The sequence below is a fragment of the Vanessa atalanta genome, chromosome 16 (genome assembly GCF_905147765.1).
Source record: "Vanessa atalanta chromosome 16, ilVanAtal1.2, whole genome shotgun sequence".
NCBI classification, from domain to species: Eukaryota; Metazoa; Arthropoda; class Insecta; order Lepidoptera; family Nymphalidae; genus Vanessa; species Vanessa atalanta.
In genome coordinates this window covers 10,598,488-10,625,777 of record NC_061886.1, presented here as the reverse complement: position 1 = coordinate 10,625,777, position 27,290 = coordinate 10,598,488, and the positions used below count along the sequence as shown (strand labels likewise).

Here is a 27,290-nt window from a genome sequence, read left to right as displayed (position 1 = left end):
ACTTTATTCAAGTAGGCTTACAAGCACTTTAGAATCGTCATTTAACAAACTATATTAAGTGCAGCTACCACCGGTTCGGAATGTAGATTCTACCGAGAAGAACCGACAAGAAACTCGGTATTTCTCTTTTTCAACACTTAAAAATACAGTCACGTTAGATGAATACAATTATATTTGTGTGTAATATATCCTGCCTGGAAGTCAACAAGTACTAAATCTACGCTTTTTTATCATCTGTATAATCTTGTATTTAATAAAATGCCTTCTTTGTGATGTATTTTTTACAAATTATTTGAATTTATGAAACGGCAAAGTTAAAAATGTCTGCGGAACTTTATTATAGAAACGGATACCTTGCCCCAAGGAGTATTTATTGACTTTGCGGAGTCGGAGACTTGACGTTATAATCACTCACCCTTCAAACCGAAACTCAGCAACGCTAAGTATTGCTTTTTTACGGTAGATTATATCAATGACAAATACACCATTTTCTTTTTCATTTCCCGGGACGGCCATATTTGTTTTTTTATGTACTAGGTACCTTTTAATTGGCTTATATATTATTTGTTTATTATAAGTTATTATAATTTTTCGTGCAAAGTTGGGACAGATATTAGTTGTATAAAACCATTGCGTAACACCAACAAACACTACGGAAAAGTTAAATGATTGAATCAGCGAAAAATTTTCATTTTCGCTGACTTTCGGGACCGGGGGAGGATATACACGCGTTACTGTTCACAAGAAGTGTATATTAAAATAAAAGCTGACGATATATTACGTGCAAATTGCTTTTTGAAAATAGAATTAAGTGTTTTCAAAGACAAAGTCAAACATATTAATTGTTGATAGAAGTGGACACACATTATAATGGACTTTCAGATCGCTAATATCCTGCCTTACGTATAATTGAAATCTAAATATCAAAAAAAAGATCAGATAACTCCAATAGTTTAATAACTAGTAATATATTATTCCAATTATAAATTAGACTATTATAAAACAAACATCATAAAAAAACTACATTCAAGTTCATACTAAGGTGGTCATCCAGGATTTCATTGACGGAGTAGCGATATATGTCAACCAGTAAGTCTTGAACTTTCGTTTGAAAGAATCTATGTATACATATTAAGAAAAAACGAGACTAATTGTTGAATTTAAGCCTGATGATAAAATCTTAGAATGTAATATGCGACATTGACTTAAGTCATTATAAAATTAAAAAAAAAAAAAAAAACGTATTATTGTAATTCAACTTTTCTCGAATGCTATATGATAGCTACCCCGGATTCACACAGTTCCAAAAAGGATATGTCTACAACTCTTAGTTCGAATAACGAACATAAAAAGAAAAAATATTTTCATCCGGCTAGTAAAGTCAAACGGAAAGTCTCTTGAATCATTTTATATTTATCGATGTCCGCATTAAAATCCGTTGCTTACGTTAAAAGATCAGAGATCAGAGAAGATATTTTGTTTTACTATGTAAAGATACAGTAAAATATTGTCGATCTCAATTACGTACATTTTAGGGTCCAATCTTACTATAAATAACAAAATAAGTTTGTAACGTTTTCACTTCTGAAATTATGATATCAAACATTTTCAACAGCTGTACCCTTGAAATAGGATAAAGGGTACCTAACACCTGGAATCCTTACAAACAAGAAACTTTGAAAGACGTTTGGACGCAATGTGCGCAATGATATATCAAGGTCGTATTTGAGTGCCAACTTTTATTTGTAACGCTTAAACAATTCAAAGTTAAAATACAAATATATTCTAAGATTTGAAGTCTAAAAAACGCACCAAGAAACATCCACTAGTACTAATCCAATTTATGGGCATTTGTTTTGTCTTTTGTGTCGCTTTAAATATTCAATAATATTTCTGGAACAACTGTTCCAAATTACGTACAAATAAAAGTTTTAAAAAATAAAAGTTTTTGACAATTTTATTTCTTGAGAAATGTTTATAGTTACTATTTCATTTGTTTTTAAAGATTATGTTTCTGTAAACTTAAATATTATTAAGAGCATGAAAGTAATTTGTTTGTTTCAATATCATAATTAATTCGTTGAATTAATTTTGACAGTGTTCTCGACATAGCTCTAGCTAAAAACCACTTAAGCAAAATCCCTCCCAATCGCAAAATTGGGAATCATTAGCGGAAAGGAAAACAAGCCAAAGCGCCAAAATGATACTTTCTGGAAATTAGTAAAGATTTTACTTTAGTAATTTCGTTCATATATTATTCAGAAGACGATTCGAGATGGCCTAATTACTAGAAAGTGACTCTTACATTACATTAATTACATTAACAGCCTGTAAATTTCCCACTGCTGGGTTAAGGCCTCCTCTCCCTTTGAGGAGAAGGTATGGAGCATATTCCACCACGCTGCTCCAATGTAAGTTGGTGGAATTAATATGTGGCAGAATTTCGTTGAAATTAGACACATGCACGTTTCCTCACGATGTTTTCCTCCACCGCCGAGCACGAGATTAATTATAAACACATGAAAACTCAGTGGTGCTTGCCTGGGTTTGAACCTGCAATCACCGGTTAAGATGCACGCATTCTAACCATTGGGCCATCTCAGCTCTTAACAGAAAGTGACTCTTAATAGAATGAATTTGCGGATTCAAAGCCGGACTGAGTTCTCATGTATTCTTCTCGTTCTTGGCGGGGTAGGAAAACATTGTGAAAAAGTCTTATCGGTTAAAGGATGACACCACCTTATGCGAGGGCATGGTCCAGAAAGAAACGAACGATGATAACATTGTCTGCACCAAAATGTACTGAGAAATCTAATCGTATAGAGTATATAATATAATGAGAAGTAGGAATGGAGTGTGTTCACAAAAGTGTAAAGTGCACTATGTATTCCCTTACGCAAATAAATAAAATCCGATGGGACGCCTTATCTGACACGAGCGAAGTGAGATAACAACAAAAGGACTAATAGCTTTACATGTTTTCCGAGACAAGAGAGTGAAAATATTGGCAACTCCCAAACTCTGTGATACTATTGATGAGCAATAGCGTTTTATTGACACAACCTCGAGATCCGAAGCATTTTAAGCGAGCCATTAAACGAAAGAGGCCGATGAAACCAACAAAACATTTGTGTGAAAATGTTTTTAAATAAATTGATACGTTGTATAACAACGATTGTCCATTAAGCTATTTTATTTACATATACTCAATCCAATTTTATACAATAGATATATAACGCAGTTCCTCACTATATATTATTCCAAATGCCCATTAATACGGACAATTGTACAATATATTATACTATGAATAGGAATTCAGTTGTGTTGATAGAGAATTATGGTGGGTTGTAGATATGACGACATGACCTGAATTTAATATACTTAGAAAATTATTTGTAATTCGAAACGATAGTATAAGGTAAGGATCCAATAAGAAGTGATTATAGGATTTTTTTAATGGGCAACTTTTAACGAATCTCACCTGTACGAACGGGGTGGTCAGCTAGTTCTGACAAAAATGATTTATTACTTTTGCTTGGTGCAAAAACATTTTGAGCAAAATTAAAGAAATTAAGTTTAAAAATAATTCTGTTAAAGCCGTGTCTGAGTTCAAAGGTGGCAAGAATGCTAGCAGCGTTGTTAATTCGCAATTGCAATTCTCTGAGCGTAAAATGAACCAGCCCTCCTATCATCAGCGGAGGCAATAACACTCGATATCTCTCGCTGTCTCTCCTTACACTTTTACTCTACAGCCCAAGTGTTTAAGTTTAATTTGAACGGAATATTTAGTTAATTTGAATGTAAATATATAACCATTTTATAAAATGAGAATAAGTTTTTTTGTCTTTACGTGAAAAGTTAAATTTGAAAAGGGAATAAATTCAGACATTGAAACGAAGTTGGTCATTTATCCCAATGGAATAAGCCCGAAATCCACGAGAGGCTTGCTATAAATGAAAGCTATATTGTAATATTTACGCTAGTAAAAATCTTGTATCTTTGATGAATTTTGGTGGTCGGACAAAAGGGCCACCTGATTGTAAGTGGTCACCGTCGCCCACAGACTTTGACGCTTTATACCAATGCGATACTAACTTTGGGACCTGAGATGTTATGTCTCTTGTACCTGTAATTACTGGCTCACTCGCTCAAACAACACATTACATTTTAGGAATTAGATTATTTTGTTCAGTATTTACATACTTCTAATATTACTACTAATATTTACATATTCTCTCAGATAAATATAAATAGTTGGCATATCATCCGAAATTGACAGCTTCCATAAATCATCATCAAATATTTCGTGGAATTCAATACGAATACTTTCTATGCCTATATATTTGCGAAACTAAATGTGTGACAACCTTTATAGAGCGTCGCATCACACCCTTGGGGACTATTCTGAGCACGAGAAAGTCTCATAACGTCAGATAATACGCAGACAAGTAAATCTTTTAATTACAGCGAAGAAAACTATTTTTTTAAATAAACTATTTATATAACTACATTTTATGATATAATTTATATTTTCTGTCGTTAGAAACACCGTTGAGCCGAGATGGCCCCGTGGTTAGAACGCGTGCATTTTAACGGATGATTTCGGGTTCAAAGCCAGGCAAGCCCCACTGAATTTTCATGTGCTTAATTTGTGTCTATAATTCATCTCGTGCTCGGCGGTGAAGGAAAACATCGTCAACAACCATGCATGTGTCTAATATCAACGAAATTCTGTCACATGTTTATTCCACAACCCGCATTGGAGCAGCGTGGTGGAATATGCTCCAAACCTTCTCCTCAAAGAGAGGAGAGGAGAGGAGGCATTAGCCCAGCAGTGGGAAATTTACAGGCTGTTAATGTAACGTAAAAACAAACACCGTAGAAGCTTGCAAAGTAGAACATAGATCGTAAATTGCACAGTAAGAACCATAAATATTTTTTACACCGAAAATGCGCAACCGAATCCGTGTAATCTGCACTTGCTATATTCCTCACACCTGTTATGAAGACTGCAGAGGATGTTATTAACAGCGTTTTACTTGGTGGTAGGGCTTTGGGCCAACCCATCTGGATAAGTGCCACTCAGCAGATATCCTACCAACAAACGACAGGGCTCAGTATTATTGTTTTCTGGTTTGAAGGGTGAACGAGCCAATGGAACTACTACTACTACTATTAGGCACAAGGGACATAATATCGCAGTTCCCAAGGTTGGTGGCACATTGGCGATATTAGAAGTGGTTAATATTTCTTACAGCAGACGGTGGTTATGGATGGCGGTGACTACTTACAATCAGGAGGCCCATTTTTTCGTCCGCCTACATACATCATAAAAAACGTAAACAAATTATGGCAATTGAATTAAACGTAGAATATACAAATAAGAAATAATAGCAAGTGCTTCCGAAAATTTGATAACATACCTATAAAATAACATCTCACATAAAATCATCTACATATTAAGGTAGTGCTTTAATTAAGCACCATTAAACTAATGAACCAATATTATTTACCAATATAGAATCGATTTCGTGTTTGAATTTCTTGTTTGCTTGTTCTTCTCAGGTCCGAGGTGCTAAATTCCGAACCGTTGGTAGATTTTTGACAATCAATAAGCAAGTGCAAACACTTCTATATTGAATAAAGATTTTTGACTTTGACTTTGACTTTGGCCGGTGCCGGATGACCACGACATTCAATTTAAAAAAAAAAAACTTATAAGTTCACTAGTTCATCGGATTGGCTGCAATATTTTACGCGAAATTCTAAATTCAAATTTTGAATTCAATATAAAATTAGAGGCAATGAAATATGACATCTCGATGACAAGGATAATTTTGAAAATCGAAGTAAATCTTTATCATACGTGAACTAATACGTTTCTGAAATCGGCGGCAATTTTACTGCACCTACGCAGACGATTAGGTAAATGTTTGTTGAAATATCACTCAACACGTTTTAATTATTCATAATGGCAAGTGCTATTTTATAGTTTCCATCAACATTTAATTGCTTAATTTGCTTTTTTATGGCTCATACTATTTACCCCGCTGTTACATTATCAAGTGCCAGTGTGTTATCAATAATAACGTTATATTTAACGTAATCACATACATGGTTAACGTAACGAGCGTAACGATCAGTTTAATTTCTTTTTTTTTATTTGACAGTTCGTTTTAATATTTCCAGGCAAAGGACTGAATGTACTTTATTTGGACTTATGGCTGAACATGAAAATATATTATTATAAGTGTTTTAATAGATTTAGGAAGTTATACTATTAATAATTAGAATATTATATTATATTATCAGAATTTATTATTCTTATTCATAAATTCTAATCCTAACTATATTATTGCCCAACAAAAAAGGTACTGCCTAAATCATTCTCTACCCTGACCATCATTTGGTACCAAACACTCATATTTACTTACAAACAGTGGAATACTTGAAGTTGTCTTAAAATAGAAAAAGGAAACTATATATACAGTTATATTTATACGATAAAATATAAACTAAAATATGTACCACATGTCGAGCCTTGATCCTACGGTGCCTTCTAACGTCACAATGTATTAGGAATTCTTGATATTATTAGATTATTAATTACACTCAAGAATCGATGTTGGTACGCGTCTGTGGTTTATTCACGAAATAACTGATATTGACAGCTTAATACATTGATTCAATATAATTATAACACGTTTCTGGTAAATAAATATAGGATTTCAGTATGTGTCAGTATATTTCAAGATGTTGGCATTCGGTGCCAATTAATTATTGTCCATTGCAAACCTTACTTACAACTTAAAACAAACTTGATCAACACGAAAAAAATCAAGAAATTTGTCAAAGACAAGTGGAAAAGATTATAAAAAGACATTTCGTTTTTTTTTTTATATGATTGTCTAAGCAAGTTTTTACATGGTTGTAGGGCTTTATGCAAACCCGTATGGGTAGGTACCGCTTATTAGATATTCTATCGTCAAACAGCAACACTTAGAATCTTTGTATTCAAGCTTTAAGGGTAATTGTTGTGTTACTAGAGGCATAAGGGACATAACAGCATAGCAACTTTGATGGTGCATTGGCGATGTATTGAATACTAAATATTGCATACGCTGCCAATTTCAGTCATTAGTGACAACTTAACCCTACCACTGTCAAGAAAAACTGGTACTTAAATTTAGATCCTAGTATCCATCTACAAACAAACATGAATATTTTGAATTAATTTACTGCACAGGACGAATGGGCCAGTTTTATTTCACGCACAATTTACATAGCATATTTGGTCCCGTTACGTGTAATTTACACCTGCAGGTACCAGGTAATCATACACCAAACGATATAAATAAATAATACAAAAATTATATCATCAAAATCACGAGTATTTAATATGACAATAGATCTTCTATTTTACTAGTAAGCTTTAAATAATTTTATTTGCCTAGTAAGTAAAGTTACTAATACTACTAATATTCTAGTTGGATCTGATGTCGGTGCAAACTCTTTTGTTCTTTTCATCGCCCCGCGACACTTTACGAGGATTAATTAACATTTTTCTATTACTTTTCATCCATTGTTCATTCTTGACGCCATTTTGAAATAGAACTTAATAAGTGACCTCTTTGCGAACACAACTATGCGTTGAGTTGCAGAAATATTAGAAGATTATTATTATTATTATTTATTATTAACTATTTTCAATTCATATTTGTGCATATTCAAGGACTTTATAAGGACTAAATAATGTTAATAATACTTATGTATATAAATATATTTTTTTATTAGAAGATTAAATATAATATTGATTAAAAGTAAAGTATTGTACTATTCATATCCCACAGCTGGGCAAATACTTTGTCGATTTTACTCACGCTTCACCGATGTGGGCTTGTGAAACACGTGTTTCAGAATTTCATCCGATAAGGCAGTTTTCTTGACGATGTTTTCCATCGCCAATAAGACAGTGTTACTACAGGCACAAGGGACGTAACATCTTTGTTCCCATGATTGGCGATGAATTGGCGTTGTTAAGAATATTTCATATTTTTTATATAACCAATAGCTACGGGCGGTCGCACCATCAAGTAGGCTATACATCATCTGTTCCGTATTTTATAAATAAACCGCCGAGCACCAATTTTAGACACATAAGCAGCCTGTAAATTTCCCACTGTTGGGCTAAGGCCTCCTCTTCCTCTGAAGAGATTTTGGAGCATATTCTGCTCCAATGCGGGTTGGTGTAATACATATGTGGCAGAATTTCGTTGAAATTAGACACATGCAGGTTTTCTCACGATGTTTTCCTTCACCGCCGAGCACGAGATGAATTATAAACACAAATTACGCACATGAAAATTCAGTGGTGCTTGCTTGGGTTTGAATCCGAAATCATCAGTTAAGATGCACGCGTTCTAACCACTTGGCCATCTCGGCTAGACACAATAACATGAAAATTCAGTGATGTCTGAATGTTATCCACTAGGCCATCTCATCTCGAATGTATGGCGATTTTATTTTATTGATTATAGAATTGCATCCGATTTGTAGATAATACAATTGATAAGGCCCTGATGAATCCGCTCTGTTATCAATATCAGTTGCAAAGATAAGAATTACGAAATAATAACATCTCTCGTATCGCTTATGGTGGACCGACACTATGTATTTTTGTTAAAGATTTATCTTCACTGTGACATCTTTAAATTTTCGAAAAAACACATTTGATATATATAGTATAATATATACTGATTTAGTACATAATATAAATAATAAGAAGTAGTATATAAGACTGCAACATAGCATTTATCATATTTTTTTTTTATTCGACATTAAAAACAGCTGATAATATCAAAGTCAAGATCGAAAATGTCTTTATTCAATATAGAATCATTACACTTATTAATAAATATAAGAAAAATATACAACTGTTTCGTAAATAACCGACCACCTGATAGTAAGTGGTCACCACCGCCCAGAGAAATAGGAGCTCTAGAAAAGACTCAAGAAGGACCGGCGAAAGAAATTCAACGGCACTATTTTTTTAAATATAAATATTACAGAACAGCAAATCAGTAAATCGGTCATTTTATTTGTTTTCTAATTTGCTTTAAAATAATAAACCTGGAAGAGATCGCCTTTTCATTAGTTTACGGTACATAATATTTATATCGTACTGTAACCTTTTTAAAATTGAATGATTCAGTCTCAAAACATTTTTTTTTTCCGGGAAGTAAAAGTATACTTTAGATCTGTGATTCCCAAACTATTTGGAACAAGAGATCCTTTCCAAATAATACCTTACACAGCTATAGAAAAAAATATATTCTAAAAATCTTATCTCTAGATTTTCTTAATTAAACGCTTATTGTTTTGCCATGTTGTTTTCATCTTGTGAGAATTTGTGCACGTATCGATTTTTTATATATTATAATTGATATTAAAATATTAATTATTCTTACAAGTTAGTACATGTAATAACACTTGTTCTTTAACTTAAGTTATTTAATAGGGAATAATTTAGATTTAAACCTCGTCGACATCCAAAATCAATTTCCGTTATATGCTAACCCCTGAGGAACAATTTCAGGAATCCCTGCTTTAAATCATCTCTTGCTTTAAAAACGAGAATGTAAACAGCATATCGAAAGAATTCATTTAATCTCCTCATATCGATAACTCGAGATAAAATTATGTGTCAATGTTAGTATTCTCTTTGTCTTCGGGTTAAGTGGACAAAATGTACAAGTTCGTTCTTTTCTGTGCATTCATTGCCCTGGTAGGGAGCTATCCTCAACAATTTGCGACGAAGAAATTCAAAGTTGGAATTGAATATGATGGTGAGATTTGAGTTCTTAATAAGTTTTAAATTGGTTTTGATACTGTTATATCCAGTTGATCCAAGCCAGCGGAACCAAGCAAGAACAAAACTTAATTATTCGTCGACTGAATGTTTTTATAATTAAAGAATGCCTTATTATAAATATATATTGATTTATAATAGCTCGACTTTTTAAGCTGCGTGAAAATTATTTGTTGACCCTTCGATACTTGTCTGCCTTTTTGGGAATTATTCATTGGTGGTTTCGTTTATCGCAATTGAGATAGGGTAGATTGCTTCTACTATGCTCGAACCACACAAGATATACTTTTAGAGGATTAGGTTTTTCCACAACAAGATAATGTTATACAATTCTCAACAGTAGTTTGGAGCAGAATGATCCTTTGGTCAATTGTCGCAGTGTTGAACAAGGGCTGCTTTCTAATTGAAGAGTTTTGGTGCCTGCACCACCTCTTTGGTTGCACGATACTTATTTTTTCAATAATAATGCAAGTTTTCTTACGATGTGTTGTTATTTCAACAAACAATCTACTGCAGCCACTGCAGCTTGCTCATAAATCTATCAAAGCTAATCACAGCCGCATTGCCAGTGTTATTTGCATTTTCCAGCAGAATTTCTGGCAATTGAGTGTTTTATATCCAAAACTATACCCCCTACCACTAGAGTGCCAGCTGAGTACGCTGCCTATAAACTAGAGGCTATCTAGACATTCAGAGTGTTAGTCATTCGTTATGTAAGCCATTTTAGAGCAACATAATCTCGATACTTGTGTGCGTGATAACGTTAAAATGGTACTCGTGTAAATCCTACTTAGATTGATAGATTATTATTGGTGTGTGCTTTGTTTGTTTGCGTTAGTGCGCGTAAAGTTTTTTACATGTGCGTGTGTAATTCAGACGTATGCCATCCAAATATAAATCAACGATTGTTTGTAATAAGACTCATATTTGATTGCAGGTTCTTTGCCCATGAAAGGGGGATCAGATAGATATCGACACAGGAACAACTATGATCCGTTTTTCGTCACTGTCACTACTTCATCTAAGGCAAGAATTTACACTATTTTATCTTAATACTTGTTACTGCACGATAGACTATGTGTGTACGTCCTTTATATGCAAGGTGTAAGGTATATACACTATATTAAAATAAATGTCTATTTTTTTGAAAAGGTGCTTAATATTCGTGTATATCATCTCCCTTTTACTTGCCTGCAATATTTGGGACCCTCGGAAGCGCGCGCGCTATTCGGTTCGACCAATGAGCGCGCGCTGTGATAGAGTTGACTATCAGATGGTACCGACACATTTTCCGAGCTATTATACTGTTAGTGTTGTTTATTAGCAAGATGACGTCAGATTTTATAGATCATTGTAAGGCTCACGGGTATCTCTTTTTATAATATTTCCCTTGAAGGGTACTTTGTTAGATTCACAAAATCAAATACTGATGGTTCCCTTCTTAAATATTCGTTATCATTCAGTCAGAATCTATGATTTGAGAATTCATAAAAGACTTCATCATAATCAGGCCGTATGTAGTCCACTGCTGGACATAAACCTCCCTATAAAATACTTAAATGTATGATTGGAAGTACTTATTATTTTTAAATAAGTATGATTTGTGGTTAATAAGTAATAAAACGTAAAACTCATAATATTAGTACAAAAACAAACGTAAACTTATTACTATTGTTACTCGACTGCATATATTTAACAAAAGCGTCTCAAAAAGCCTTACACCTTTTTTGTAAGACATGTGTAAACTAATATATATTATTATTAATTTAAATAAATTATTTAGTTCATAAATTATTACACCTTAGGACTAAAATAATCTCGTTCCAGTTCTTTATAATACTGAAATTTCAATTTTATTCAAATCGAAATAAATATATTAATTTACTATTTATTTTTGTTTATCCCGGAATATCAAAGAACTAACTAAATCATCTAATCATTCATTATAATTCTTCATCTGTATATTTTGTTTATTAATTAACATTTATTTAATACAAATTTCAAGTGTTTTATGAATCAAATGTTATAAATCAATATGTTTTGTATACATCAGTCAGTCATTTCGGCAAAACACATACGATTTTTAATTATGGTCTGACCCTCGCTTGACATTCACTTTCCGAGACAATAACCCCTTGCTTTGAACTTTGCTTAGTATAAATTATTGCTATTCATTTCAGAATAACGAGTATTCTACTTGTACGTAATCAGATTCGACTAGCTCTGATGTAGCAGCTAGTTAATATGGCTGCAGATCTTGGGGTCGCGGGTTCATAATTTTCATACTATGCTCATTTTTTTTTATTACATAGGTAGGACGAGCTAATGAGCTAACTGAAGGTAAGTGGTCACCAATGCCCATAGACATCGGTACTGTAAGATTAATTAACCACTACTAACCTAAGAAACCTAAATGCTATGTACACAACAAAATTAAGTGGTGCCTAAGTAGACGGGCTTGCACAACCACCTACCATTTTTATCAGGTCGTATTATTATTTCACGAAATTTTACCAATCTTCTTAATATAATATCACTGGATACATAAAATTGCACTTTTTCTGTCACTGTACACAGTGCTCATTAATAATCCATTTATTATTTTTCAGTCCGGCTTCGTAATCTCGTACATAGAGGTCACCGCGACTACAGATATAGACGGAGACGTGCAGTTTAACCTCATGCGGGGTCAGACCGGATCCCGTAGCATGGTCTTCCAACTGGTCTCTAATCAAAGCGAATTCCTCTCATACTCCTACCTAGTATACGGTATCAAAGAAGAGGAATACAAAAAGGTGACGCAAGTGTCTTTAATTAATAGGTTAGTTATTTTGAGACGATCTTGTTACGTTGCTTAATTTATCCAAAATGGCGACAATATTTTGGCGCGATTTTTTTGTACATAATTTATAAAATAAATACTGTTTATCAAGAGGATCGGATATACCAAGTTGTAGCTTACCTTTAACTCGCTTGCAATGCATCTTTTATCATTACCTTAATTACCTTAAAAACATTTACTACTATCTAACATTTAAGTATATTTAGTACGAATAATACTGTATATCTGAGTCTGTGTCATTTCTCCTGTCCTCCTCTGTATCTTCTAGTCAGTACGTTATGTATAATATTAAAAAAAGCAACATATATTGTATTTATACAAATATCCTTGAATTGTAATTAAATATTACTTTACTTTACAGCGCCATCTATAAAACATTTGTATAACTACGAACTGTATGATAATTATTTGAGTTATCGTCTGTCATTCTATTCGTGTAGTTTATAATTGTACCGTTAGATGGCGTTAATATGTAATAACTATTTTTTAATATGAAAACGTGTGTAATATATCATCGAGTACCTAAATATTATTATTATTTTGTTACAGCTCGCCAACATAATAACCATTCCAATGAAAAACTTCAGCGATCGGCTACGGTATAATTGCTTCTCGATTTTCATCTTGATTATTTTATGTTGTAAATATATTTTGTCATGAATAAAAGTATATACGGTCTTAGTCATTTATTTCTTCAAATTTATATTAATTTAATTATATTTTATACTAAAGTAAACCTATATTTAATACAACTAGAAGGAAAACGAACCAAAATCATTAATATATATTAATGAATTATTTATTATAGTGAAAACAAAAAAATAAATTAAAATGAGAACCAAAAAAAACTATAAAGTACTACTATGAAAAATTCCAATAAGACATATTTTTCATTTTGTAGTTTCTTGCAAGTCTATAAAATATTTGTATATTAAAACTTCAGGATCGTATGTTCTTGAAAGAAAAAGTCATTCGATTTGTAATAAATACTTACTTCAATTATATTCAGCGAAATCGGTAACACATTTCATTTAAGTTCCAAAATCCTCTAATTAACGAATTGAATACAACCCTTTCAAACTAAGCGGCAGTCAAGTGCAAGATATTGGTGATTGCGTTCCAATATTTCGTCAGCACATCTGGAGCGGTTCCATTAACTGCCGGACACTTATCAACACTGATGCAGTCCCCTGCAGGGCTCCTCAGCAGCCCAGACGCACAGATGCAGCCAGATTTACAGACCTTAGTGCATATCGGCTCAGGGTCTGTGCAACTGGGCTCACAAGCTGCGTTGCACATATCGTAGACTTCGTTTTCGTTGAAACACAAATATGTATCTGAAATATTTAATAACATAAGTAGGGTTCGCACAAAACCATTTAAAAATACTCTTATTTATTATGTGACATCCGCAGGCAGACAAAATATACAAGATACATGTTACCAACTATATACATCATTATTAATATGTACAATTTTTCGTAATGCTTTACTGAAAAATCTAAATAAAACTTAAACCAGACGGTGCAACGCGTTTCGGAGAAGGTTTTAGTATAGATTAAATAAATAAACGGGTTCCGCATTTTCACCAGCTTCAAAATTATACTGTTGACGTGACATGCTTGACAACAATTTATATTTGAAAATATCAAAATAATTATATTATATACTAAAACTTTATTTTACGTTACGATTTTGACTGCCTATTTGGTCTAGTGACTAGACATAAGGCCGCAGATCCCGATGTTTTGAGTCCGAACACAAAGTCAGCAGCAGTCCGCAGTACATTAATTAGGTACTGTATACAATCCCGACCTCAGAAAACAGGTAAAGCCGTTGGTCAGGTGCCTGGACTCTAATATGAACCTTTACTTACATCGCCAATGCGCCCCCAACCGACATTAAATGTTTTTCTTGTGTACCTTTAGTTTTATGAGCTCACTCAAGCATTAACCGGAACATACCAATACTAAATATTCTTAATAAAATTTGGGCAAGCTCATTTTCAAATGCTCAAATAATACGCAATTAATATCTTACCAACAGGGCAATCCTCCATTTTCACGCACTTGTGATTAATCTCATCTCTATAAAAACCTTCCTTGCAGAAACAACCCATGCTGCAAGCCAGACCACAGACTTCTGGCTCTGGGATGCTACAAGTAGCGGGACAAGCCGTGCCACACGGCAAGTACTCCTCGTTCTGTCCACAGAATGGATTGGAAACTGAAACCAAAGACGTACAAGATAGATACAAGTGAAGTCCTGGTGGAATCATTGTCAGCATCATTAGCTCAAACAGCCAGAACTAAATAAACGAGAACATGGAGAGCAATTTATTTTTCTTTTAAGAACACTTATTTTATTATTATTAATAAACAATATGTATATATTTTTTCTTAATATAGAAAGGAAAAATGGGCCACGTGATGGTAAGTTGTCGCCACAGAAATTGACGCTGTAAGAAATATTAACCATTCCTTACATCGCCAATGCGCCACCAAACCCTGGGCACGAATATATCATTCATGCGTGTAGTTACACTGACTCACTCACCTTTCAAATAGAAACATAAAAATACTAAATACTTAGTGCTGTTTACATTCCATTTTATTTTTATATTAACAGCCCGTAAATTTCCGACTGCTGGGCTAAGGCCTTCTCTATCTTTGTGGAGAAGGTTTGGAGCATATTCCACCACGCTGCTCCAATGCGGGTTGTTGGAATACACATGTGGCAGAATTTCGTTGAAATTAGAAACATGCAGGTTTCCTCACGATGTTATCCTTCACCGCCGAGCATGCGATGAATTTTAGACACAAATTAAGCACATGAAAATTCAGTGATGCTCGGCCGGGTTTGAAGCCGAAATCATCGGTTAAGATGCACGTGTTCTAACCACTGGGCCATCTCGTATTTTAACGGTAGAAAAATCGACGGTACATACCCAGGTGAGCACTGCGCTAACCTCTGTCAACACAATGAAGGTATACCGAATGTCTGATAGCCTAAAAATGGTACATCCATCCCTTTCGAAAAGATAAGTTGGACAAACTTAATGTTACGAGTACAATATTGCTATTTAACAATAAACATACAAAAAAAAACAACGATTACATAAATTATATATTCTATCAATAAACCGCATCACTTAGTATTGATGAGTTCCGACTTGAATAATAAAAGTATTCCCGGTAATTATTTATACAATAAATAAATTAAAATTTATTTTTAATATAACACAGAATCTTTATTTGATTTGCTTGAACGCTTGACTGATAATATATAATACTTACGAGAGGCGACCTCCGTTGCATTTGCCTTTTGAGCTTCATCAGTAGACAGTGTTTGAACAGAGCTTCCGGAAGGCAACGGAGTGCTCGAATTATTTACCACTGGCACTTCGGAATCTGTACACATCAAATTTTCATATTAAACTTAAGTAGTATATACTACATTCATATATAAGTTAAACCTGCGGCCTTACGCTCTCGAAATTTATAATTTACATATAGAATCTCCCATTCTACCCCTTGAGGCTTAAATTCATTAAGGTAGCCTATGTCCCTTCCCCGAAATTCAAACTATCGACATACCAAATTCCATCTAAATCAGTTCAGCGGTTTAAGATTGAAGAAGTAACAGACAGAGTTACTTTCGAATTTAAAATATTAGTACAGTCTAGATAGTGTCCTTTCTTAGGGTTCGAGCTTGCTTCATATAAAATTTAATCAAATTCGGTACAGTAGTTTGACCGTGAAAGAGTAACAGATAGACAGATCGATGGAGTTACTTTCACATTTATAAAATTAGTTTAGATTTGGAGCATCGGTGGGTGTTCGTAACTTCTATGATTCGACCAATAAAAGTTATCTCGAGATAATAGTTTATAAGCCGCTTTGAAGCTATGAAACTTTTATTCTATTGATTTAATAATTCCCATTTATTATAACTATTACAAGTGATTGTTAACACTAGGCCTTCTTCTCTTGAAGGCGGCATGCCACAAAAAGCACGTAAATAAAAAAATAAAAAAGCCCGAAGCTTTAACAATATATTTTTTTATTATTTATCTCAATAATTAACTTATTTATTTGTATAAAAAATATTTATATAAAAATTTAATTTTACTTCTAACGCGACCAGCGAAAACAGCATTTTTTTTTCTTATATTAAAAAATATCCTTCGACACAACAGAGCGGAAAAAATGTTAACAAAAACCGCCAATTTGCTGTGGTCAATAAACACATCAAGCGTAATGGTCTGATGTTTTTATACGTGACCAGTTTACAGAAAAAAATAAGTAACAGAGGTCACTTAAAAAGATTCAAGAACTTGCTTATTACGTGACTGGACATTTTTTTGTTGTAGCTACATCGTAAAAAGAACTTTTAGTTTCGCATATTTTGACACTTATCATTGTAATTGAGAAAATAATGCGTTTACTTTTTTACTTTACAAGTAGGCGGAAGGCAAATGTGCCACCTGAGGCTGAGTGGTCACCATTACCTACATCGCCAATTCGCCACAAACCTTCAAAATTAAGATATACTGGCTCACTCATCCTTTAAACCGAAACACAAAACAGACAAGTTTCAACACAGGTTTGGCGGTAGAAATTATAGAATTTTAATAAAATTATTATTTTCATAATAAGGCAAAATTAGATGTTTATTTTGGTAAACGAATTTACATTGTAGTAACATACAAGACTCCTCTTAACTCTCTTGGCAAATAGTGAACACAAAATAATATCGCCTAATTTACGAGCAACTCGAAAAGATAAATTCTGAGATCTATTTATTTTCTAACTTTGATCTCTTTCCCTTTTTTGATCTATTTTTTGGTAATCACGTCAACGAGATCGTAGCGTCCCCTCCATAATTATGGGAATTGTCTTAATTACAATTGTTAAACTTAAAAATGGACATTATAAGATGATATTTAACTACTTACTACACATATCAGCTTTCACACAAGTTTCATTCGAGTTTCTCAAGTAACCTTGCAGACAGAAGCAGCCCTCTATACAGGAAGTATTGCAAGCCTCAGGGCTTGGAGTGCTGCAAGTGGGCGGGCAGGCTGATCCACAAGACGAAAATTCTTCGTTCGGAGGACATGACACTGTTTAATATAAGAAACAGTTTAAAATACATACATTTATTGCTTAGTGTTGTTAATTTACTTTATACACCACAAACATAAAATACAGAAATGTTAGGACTGAACATATATTTGATTTGTCGTACACCGGGCTGACTTATGGCTAATTAGCCATCTCTTCCAGACAATCCAAGTCTTATTATTTAAGAAACAAATTTTTGGCGTCGTAACTGAATCAAAAGATAAAACTAACCCTAACTACTGATAATAATTATACCGCAATAGAAAACCGCAAAGACATTTTTAAAGAGGTTTTATAGAAAGAACGTCTTAAATATATTAGATTCAAAAATCGAAAAACTTCCACAGATTCTACTTAGACATGGAATTAAGAGCCAGAGGTATCAGAGAAGCGTAGTTGAATGTCATTATTCTCATATAAAATTTTATTTGGAATTTAAGCTGCTAGAGAGAGAGGGTTAACTAAGATGGAATTCCCACGCCTGGGCTAACACTTCTCCTTTTACATGATAGTGAATTCACACGTGGCCGAATAATATCTCAAACATGAAGGCCCATCACCAACGAAATGAACTATTAAATACATTAAAACTCAGCTCCTGAGTTTGCACCCGCAATCTTCATTCAAGACTGATGATCTCCAGATCGTCTTTACGAATATGAAGCTGTTCTTCTTAAAGTTACTCAATTATCTAAATTAAAGTCATGTTGGATGATTCACGAACAAACATTACTAAACGTTCAAATCCTCTGATTATAATTACAAAATGCAATTATTATTTTCATCTACTAAATCTAATTTCACGGTTAAATTTTAATTAACTGTTAAAATTACTTCCTATGTATCGGAGTATTATTTGTCTAATCAAACTTGTCCGTTATAAATTATTTATGAGACTAGCTTATTTCGTTTGTCTGGTTTTTATATGTGAACATAATTGCTTAATGCTGAGTAAGTCATTTCAATTTTTTGCTTAAATTTTTAACCAGACTGACAAATACCAGCTGATAGTTATCGACCTCCGTGGTCGAGTAGTGTGGTGTACACATGGGTATGCCACTCCGAAGCCCAGATTCGATTCCCGACCGAGTCGATGTAGAAAAAGTTCATTAGTTTTCTACGTTTTGGGTCTGGGTGTTTGTGGTACCGTCGTTACTTCTGATTTTCCATAACACAAGTGCTTTAGCTACTTACATTGGGATCAAAGTAATGTATGTGATGTTGTCCAATATTTATTATCATAGTAAGTTGTCATCATCACTCATGGTCATAGTAAGTCAGTCGTAAGAATATTAACAACTAGTAGTCGCCTTCAGCTTCACTCGCGTTTTAGGGTTTTAGGGTACGATTTCTATTAAAAGACATCATCAACATTATCAATTATTATACCACCAAACATCAGTATATTATAATAGAGTAACTATAGAGTTTTTGGTCGGTTCTTCTGGGCAGAACCTAGTTAGTTTCTAGTTAAGCTAGTTTCGATATCTTCTAACTTTAAATTCACAATTGCGACTCGATTCAAAAGTGTTCTCAATAGATACACTATTAAAGTGTGATTTGATTTTGACACATGCATATTAATTTACTTTTTTCTTATATTTAGAAACGGAATGCCTTCATGATGAGGTGCACAGGTCTTGTTCATTCTACGAGGAGTACACTTGTTGGGAAACGGAAACATTAAATAAGAGAGTGAAGTCAGCACCAAAACGGTTGGCTCACTGCAGGTCTGGGTGTTACTGCAAGTAAGAATAACATTGCATTTCATTTTAGCCCTGTGAGGAATATCAACAATTCCATACATCGCTTATGCGCCACTGATTTTGGGAACTAAGATGTTATGACTCTTGTTCCTATTGTTACATTAAGTTACTCACTCTTTAAACTGGATAAGAACAATACTAAATATTACAATGCAATAAAGGTCGGCAACGCACCTACCTGCCCATGTATTGCAGATGTCCATGGGCGGTGGTAATCACTTTCCATCAGGTGAGTCTCCTGCTCGTTTGCCACCTATTATTAGCATTGCTGATTGTAGCGGTAGAATATATTATGAGTGTGTTACCTACCCAGGTGGGTAAAATATTGAGTCTGAAAGACATCAATCACGGCGAATTTTACGGTTACTTAAATCCTAGAATAGAATACCAATAAAAACGATCGTCAAATATTGTACCCCATATTGTGTAGTTTAATATCACAGATTTCAGAAAAAATATTAGATTTGTTGTTGAAATTGTCCTACTCATAGGTGATGATTTAACTATTCTCTCAATAAACTGATGTTCTCTAAGTTCGTTGTTATCAATGGGATGTATACATATATATACATATATATATATTTTATAAAACAGAACATTAAACTTTAATTTATACTTTACATTATTTAAGTGCTGGGGGCACTTTTGAATCGTTTCGTTGTCATTAACAGGATTAAATTAAATTTAAAGTTATCACCGATTCGGAATTAGATCATATAAGGAATCTAGATCCTTAAAAAAGGAATCCTTAGATTAAGTTACCTAATAAGGGGGCAAAACTGTTGGAAGAAGTTAGCACGCAATAAATAAGACTTTAATTTTGTTTTTTTCAGAAAAGGCATGGTTCGATCGTATCCGTACGGTAGTTGCATCATGACGATGGTCTGTCGCGACTTAGAACTACAGGCTGTCCTGAATAAAATACCTGCAGAATTTTCCAACATTTGAAACAGCTGATATAAGCAATCATTAATCATTAAACTATTATAAGTAATCGCTTACTTACCCTGAGCTGTGACCACACACACAAACAAAGATAAACAAATAACGATACAGCACACGGATATTCCCATTTTTACAATTTGGTAGAAGCAACCGTCTACAATGAGAATTATTTTAAATATAAAAGACAAATTCAAAGAGAGCTGCGACCTCTGATGTAATTAGTACAAAATGTCAACCTTGCGTTCTATCAACCGTTGCATTTTTTTTTTTAATACTTCATTGAATTAATAAACAAATAAAAGAAAATAAAATACACCGTTTTACCCAATATCAGAAGTGTAGGCAGATCGTAATTTTAATTATACGAACTACTGAATCCGTATGAGGTCTTACACTTTTTTTATAAAATGGTTGGGTTGACAATAATGGCAACTGGTGGTAAGCTGGCTATAGACATTGGCGCTAAAAGTAATACTATCCATTCCTTATAGCTAAAACGCCACCAACCTTGGGAGTCAAGATATTATGTCCCTTATGCCTATAGTTACACCCTTCAAACCAGAACACATGAATAATGGTATTTCTGTTTGACGGTAGAATATGTAGTACCTACCCTGACCTCAAAGCTCACCAACTAAGGAATTTGGATGTAAATTTAAATATTTCTAGAAGAGATAATACTTATACCTACTATAATTCGAAGCTATATTTTTTTTAAATATAGAACCGTAAATATTTTTTTTATGGCGCTATGAGAAATATTAACCATTCCTTACATCAGCAATGCGCCACCAATCTTGGGAGCTAAGATATTATGTCCCTTGTGCCTGTAGTTACACTGGCTCACCCCGGCAGAATATCTGATGACTGGGTGGTACCTACCCTGACGGGCTTGCACAAAGCCCTATTACCAAGGGCAAGTAATTCCATATCTACATATGTCTATCATCATAGATATTAGTACCATAGGGCCAACCGTAATTTTGACTTGTGTGGCAACCAACTCACATTTCCACGGTCGAAAGACTCTCCTTGTTTTTTCACCATCATCAGCTGAGTTCTTTTCATTTCTATAAAATTTCTATTGATCCCAGACACAGTCCATATTTTTTCCATCTTCCTCTTGTGTTTTAGACATACAAACAAAACATTGTAATATTAATACATTAAAGCTCACGGAGCCATAAAAGAGCATTAACTTATGAAGTGCTTACGTCAGAGCTGTCGCATTACCGTGATTGAATGGAACAAACAGACCGTCTTGTTGACCGATCGTGTTATAACGATTTATTGCCTCTTAACATATTAATTTCAATAGAGAATCGCTTATTTTTACTTTACGAAGAGCCATCAGCTAATGCGTTACGTTAACGTTATATGCCTGGATACAAATGCTCGAGTCCAAATCATGATCAAATATATGTATTTAAAGGCGCGATATGGTGCTCATCAAAATCTTGGCTAGTGTATGTATGTGGGCATAAGAACATAAGACCACAGATTCTAAGATTAGATACAGATTGCAATTTCAACGCGGGCCAATGAAGGGTTATTGGGTTTTTCTGCAGAAAAAATTGCAGTAGCATCGCGAAGTCTGGAAGTTGGAAGTGTATACCCCCCATCCCTTTCAGATCCCCCCATCCTTTTCAGAGCACTTGTGTTTGCGCACAGACCTGTGCACAATATGTCCTGCGTAGTTACCTCTCCCTTGAAAATAGCCGCCGTATCCCTAATGACGAATTAATCTTTTTCCGCTAATCTTCCAGTTACAGTTATTAACAAAAGTATGAAATCAATATTCTAATAATTACTAGATAGTGAATTGCCTGACATGGTTCTTTGGTGTAAATGAGATGACTACCTCGCTATCATAGACACAATCACGGCTAGGGCCATTCACAATACACTCTATACATAAATGCACCGTCATATAAGTTACCAGAACGCTTAGTATACTTTACAATTTAATTTTGAAGTGCGTAGCTAAGAATGTGGATTGTTCTAATTATTTAAAAAAAGAACAGTTTTCTGGTAGTTAAGTTTTTGCCATCCCATCGAAGAAAAATAGGGGCAGTTGGTTGCGCACTTGGCTGTTCTCTATTGGGATTGGCCGCACTGGCCACAATTAATAAGCACATTATACGACCGATGGACATAATTACTTTCTCATGTATAATATGAGTATAGACGATTCGGTGCCGGAGCGAATTTATGCTCAAATGATATCAAAATGGTACGTACATTAAATAATCTTTTATTATAGGATCATAAAATTTTAATATATAAATTAAAAATAAAACAAAACAACGATAGATTTCGAATAAATAATCATACAGTGAAACAGTTAACAGGGATTTTTCAATGAACTTTTTTTCAATAATAGAGGACAGATGTTCGAGAAAGTGAACCATAGCACATTCAGATGCCTGTAAAAACAAAAGTATAGAGCACTACCACGCCGCTTTAGTTCCGCGAGTACAATAAAGATTAACTGAGCAAAATCAATATTACATATACTTTTTTACATTCTTTTTACAAAGATTTACTCTTTATTACGTTACTAGTCGTATTATATTCATTTTCAAATTACAATAGTTAGCTACAAATAGGCAGCGTTTTTGAACGCCGAGATGGCCCAGTAGTTAGAACACGTGCATCTTAACCGATGACTTCGATGATCAATTCAAACTCAGACGAGCACCACTGAATTTACATGTACTTAATTTGTGTTTTTAATTCATCTCGTGCTCGGCGGTGAATGTGTCTAATTTCAACGAAATTCTGCCACATGTATATCCACCAACCCGCATTGGAGCAGCGTGGTGGAATATGCTCCATACCTTCTACTCAAAGGGAGAGGAGGCCTTAGCCCAGCAGTGGGAAATTTACAGGCTGTTTATGTTTTGTTATGTAGGCAACGTTTTCAATCTAAATTTAAGCAGTTTTATGTCTTGCGTTCATACAGAATAAAACGACACCAAAAAAAACAACGATGACTTCTCCGCCGGAAGTTCTCGAGCTTGTTTTTCTTGCAATATTCTATAAAGTCGTTCTAATTTTATTTTTCATCCGATAAAAAACACAAAAATCAAACCTATGAACCTCATACTCCAATCGATGGCATCAACTTCAAAATGATAAATTAAAAAATGACTTGTAATATCTATATCCAAAATATTATAAATTAATTTTATCACGGTGTATTCCTAAAAGAGGTCGTAACCTAAAAAGTTTACATGAAAAATTATCCCTAACAACAATTATTTTGAGAGATGCCTCCATAACGGTATTGTCTGGAAGTGCCACTTTAGTAGGATGACACTTTTTTTGACGCCAAAAGAAGGACATGTGACATATTACTTTTTTATTCTAAATTGAATTTAATTGCTATAAATAATATATGTAAAAAATTATTGCAGAATTATAAGAGAATAAGTCATTCCGAGTTTCACTATTGCTTCTAATCAATAGAATCAACATACATACATTCATTACTATTAAAGTGCTAAATAAGATTCATCTAATCAACATATATCTGATGTACTTTTTTTTGTTAATGTAACTCAGTAAAAAAAATAAAAAACTCTATAGTTAAATTCAATATTCCGCGGTTAGGAAAGTATGGTAAAGAAACATGTAGGTATATTAGGTTTAAATAATACGAATAATTGGAACGTTACATACAACAAGCGACCCGTCTCAACGTCAAAGATGTAACTAGGGATTCACCCTGACCTTTAAAATAACAATACATATATCCAAACACTCTATAAGTTATCTTAAATGTAACAAAATGAATGTAGACTCTAAGATAAAGACAAAAGGCAATGTATACTTTCGACTACATACAAGTAATAAATATTAAGTAAAATGAATAAAAAAATATAATAATTACTGTAGTAAAATAAATATGTAGCTCTTATTATAAAAGTAGATTATAATCTTAGCTATATAAGGCCACAGATCTCAGTAATAGATTCAAACTCCATGTTGGGCCGATAAAAAGCTATTGAGTTTTTCTGTCGAAATATTTTCAGTAAAAACCCGAAGTCTGGAGATGGAAGTGTGTTACATTCCCTGGACTCTGAAAACACGTTAAATGGTCTTGTGCCTGAACTCTTTAACGTCGTGTCAGATTTGCCGAACCATTGGATTACGAGAGTGAGGAAATAAAGAGTGTATATATATATTTGCGGCCACACTTGTAAACTATAATGCATAATTGGCTGGTTTCCCTTGAGTTTAGCCACCACTACCGAAATCAGTCGGGAGACATTTTTAGAATACACACCACGCGCACACAAAGGTATACAGTACGTACAGTAGTACGGTGGAGGAGAGGAAAAATTACGACATAACGCCGTGTACCATCACATGCGAGTCGGCACCCAAAGGTGCGTCAATATGTGTTTCATATTAAAAAGTTTTTACTAAAACCATTGTCACCTGAACCCCGACAGTTGTTGTGACACCTCTTTGTTTTAAATGAAAAATGATTATTTCGTTACGAATCCTTTGTTAGTGTAGACATAGGAATATGTTCTGTATATTTTATGACATAAATATGACATTCGTTCGATCGTAACAGAAGATAAGTATACAGTAAGCAACTATGATTCAGATATGAAATTGATTTATGGTGTTGTTTTGAAAATTCACTGAATTCATATAATATTTTAAAAATGGAATTGTAAATAGTCACACAACATAACAATATCAACGGAAATATAATTCGATTCGAATTTCAAATTTTTAAATTAAAATAATATTCTAAAATCATCAGTTCCAATGATAGATCATTGATCAAAATTCAAGAAACTCCCTCGTTTTAGATTTAGAAGATATTTTTGGAACTCTAAATTTTACTTGTGTCGCGATATCATAGGTTTTATTAAACCACTTTATTTTTAAATTAAAATAGGTAGGCAAACTGTGAAATGGGTTGCTTGAAGTACTAACCATAACTTACTGGTACCATCGTTTCTGATTTTTCATAACACAAGTGCTTTAGCTACTTACATTGGGATCAGAGTAATGCATGTGATGTTGTGCAATATTTATTTATTTACTTTATCTAAACTCAATTAACCTTGGAAAGTTTATGTAACTTGTGATGTGGTTTCACTGGATCACTAACCCGTCAAACCTCAACACAATAATACGAACTATTGCGGTTTGGCGGTACATTATGTGATGAATGAGTGGTACTTACTCAGACAGACTGACATAAAGTCTTACCACTAAGTATAATCTCGACTTATCGGTAATTTTAGGACTGATAGAATTTATTATTTAAAATGACTTTAAAATGCTGTCTGGACACAAATACATCCATAAAATAGAGTCCTGTCACACTGCAGTAGTTGTTTTGCAGTCTCGTAACAGACTAGAGTGTGCAGCATAAACTTTGCATACAAAAGTTTTACATTAAGATCCCTGTAAAGATCCCTAACTTCATCTCTTTTTGGAAGCAACAAGAGAACTCGATCGTGAAAGTTGAGCGTTACAGAACTTAAACTCCTATTCTTGATTCATTTTAGAACGAAAATAATACGATCTAAATTATACGAATAATAGAAACAAGTAATACGATCTTATATTGTGTGGTGCTAATAACCCTTTAAATTTAAAGTTAATACTTTAGTGTACACCCCAAACAAAAAAAAATCAGAAATCTTAGGATTAAACATAAAAAAAAAATAGAAATAATGCTGAAAACAAAAATGTAACCAATTATTTTATTCCATAAAGTTAAAGTTCCTTTAAAGTGAAAAATTAAGAAAAAAGTATTACAGTAGTCAGGCTTTAAGGGCGATGAAAATGCACAAGTAATAAGGAGAAAGTTTTTGGTAGATAAACGACGTATGTTTAAGTACGCAGGTCAAGTAGTAAAATTTGATAAAATAAGACATAAAATTATTTCCCTTAATAAATACCTAGAATGGAGGATTCATAACAGACTGCTAATGGCCCATTGCTGGGCTAAGACCTTTTCTTCCTATTTAAAAGTAATGGAAGTTAATCCACCACTCTTCACCAATGCGGGTTGATTGATCCACGTGGCGGAAGAGAATCTGCGGGTGGTAGGTTTCCTCACGATGTTTGCCTTCACCGACGAGCAAGAGATGAATTATGTATAGAAAATAAGCACATTAATTCAGCGACTGTTCCTTCGAATCATTCATAACGTATTTTTTTTTTTATAAAATCCGACGCAAAAAAAAATATTGGTCCACATATGAAATTAAGATATGTCATCTTGTCATTGTTGGATATATAAAAAATATATTGATTGAGGTAATTTTGTAATGTAACTACTGGAAAGATGTAACTACTAAGTTTCTCACCGGTTCTTCTCGGAACCGTTTGTAGATTTATATATAAAATTAATTCTTGAATGTACTTACGTTTAGATATTATGATTTTCTTGGAGAGCAATACCAGACTTAGAAAACAAGGGCCAAATTTCACACTTTAGTTATTTCACTTGTCGCTAGTTAGGCTTTCTTGTCTCTTACAATCTTCGGAAAAGGTATATTTATTTATTTATTCACAAGATAGTTACCAAAATCAAAATCAAAATATACTTTATTCACAAGCACTTTTGAATCGTCATTTAACAAACTATTTAAAGCAAAGCTACCACCGGTTCGGAACGTAGATTCTACCGAGAAGAACCGGCAAGAAACTCAGTAGTTACTCTTTTTCAATATCTAAAAATAGTCGTATTAGTTCAATACAAT

At 33.6% G+C, this 27,290-nt stretch overlaps 2 protein-coding genes across 2 annotated transcripts; one reads left to right on the top strand and one right to left on the bottom strand.

Annotated features, from left to right (window-relative positions):
- The first annotated feature begins 9,745 nt into the window (after positions 1–9,745).
- On the top strand, positions 9,746–13,328 carry LOC125070132. The gene is made up of 4 exons (XM_047679832.1): positions 9,746–9,845; positions 10,806–10,894; positions 12,478–12,689; positions 13,260–13,328. The coding sequence occupies exons 1-4, from the start codon at positions 9,746–9,748 to the stop codon at positions 13,270–13,272; spliced, it is 414 nt and encodes a 137-aa protein (XP_047535788.1). The 3' UTR covers positions 13,273–13,328.
- Positions 13,329–13,666: 338 nt separating this feature from the next.
- On the bottom strand, positions 13,667–20,695 carry LOC125069945 (von Willebrand factor-like). Its single transcript, XM_047679572.1, has 5 exons — positions 20,609–20,695; positions 17,668–17,835; positions 16,007–16,120; positions 14,751–14,936; positions 13,667–14,047 (listed from the first exon to the last, which is right to left on the bottom strand). Exons 1-5 carry the CDS (start codon positions 20,673–20,675, stop codon positions 13,791–13,793), a joined length of 792 nt encoding a protein of 263 aa, XP_047535528.1. The 5' UTR covers positions 20,676–20,695; the 3' UTR covers positions 13,667–13,790.
- Between the last annotated feature and the right edge of the window lie 6,595 nt (positions 20,696–27,290).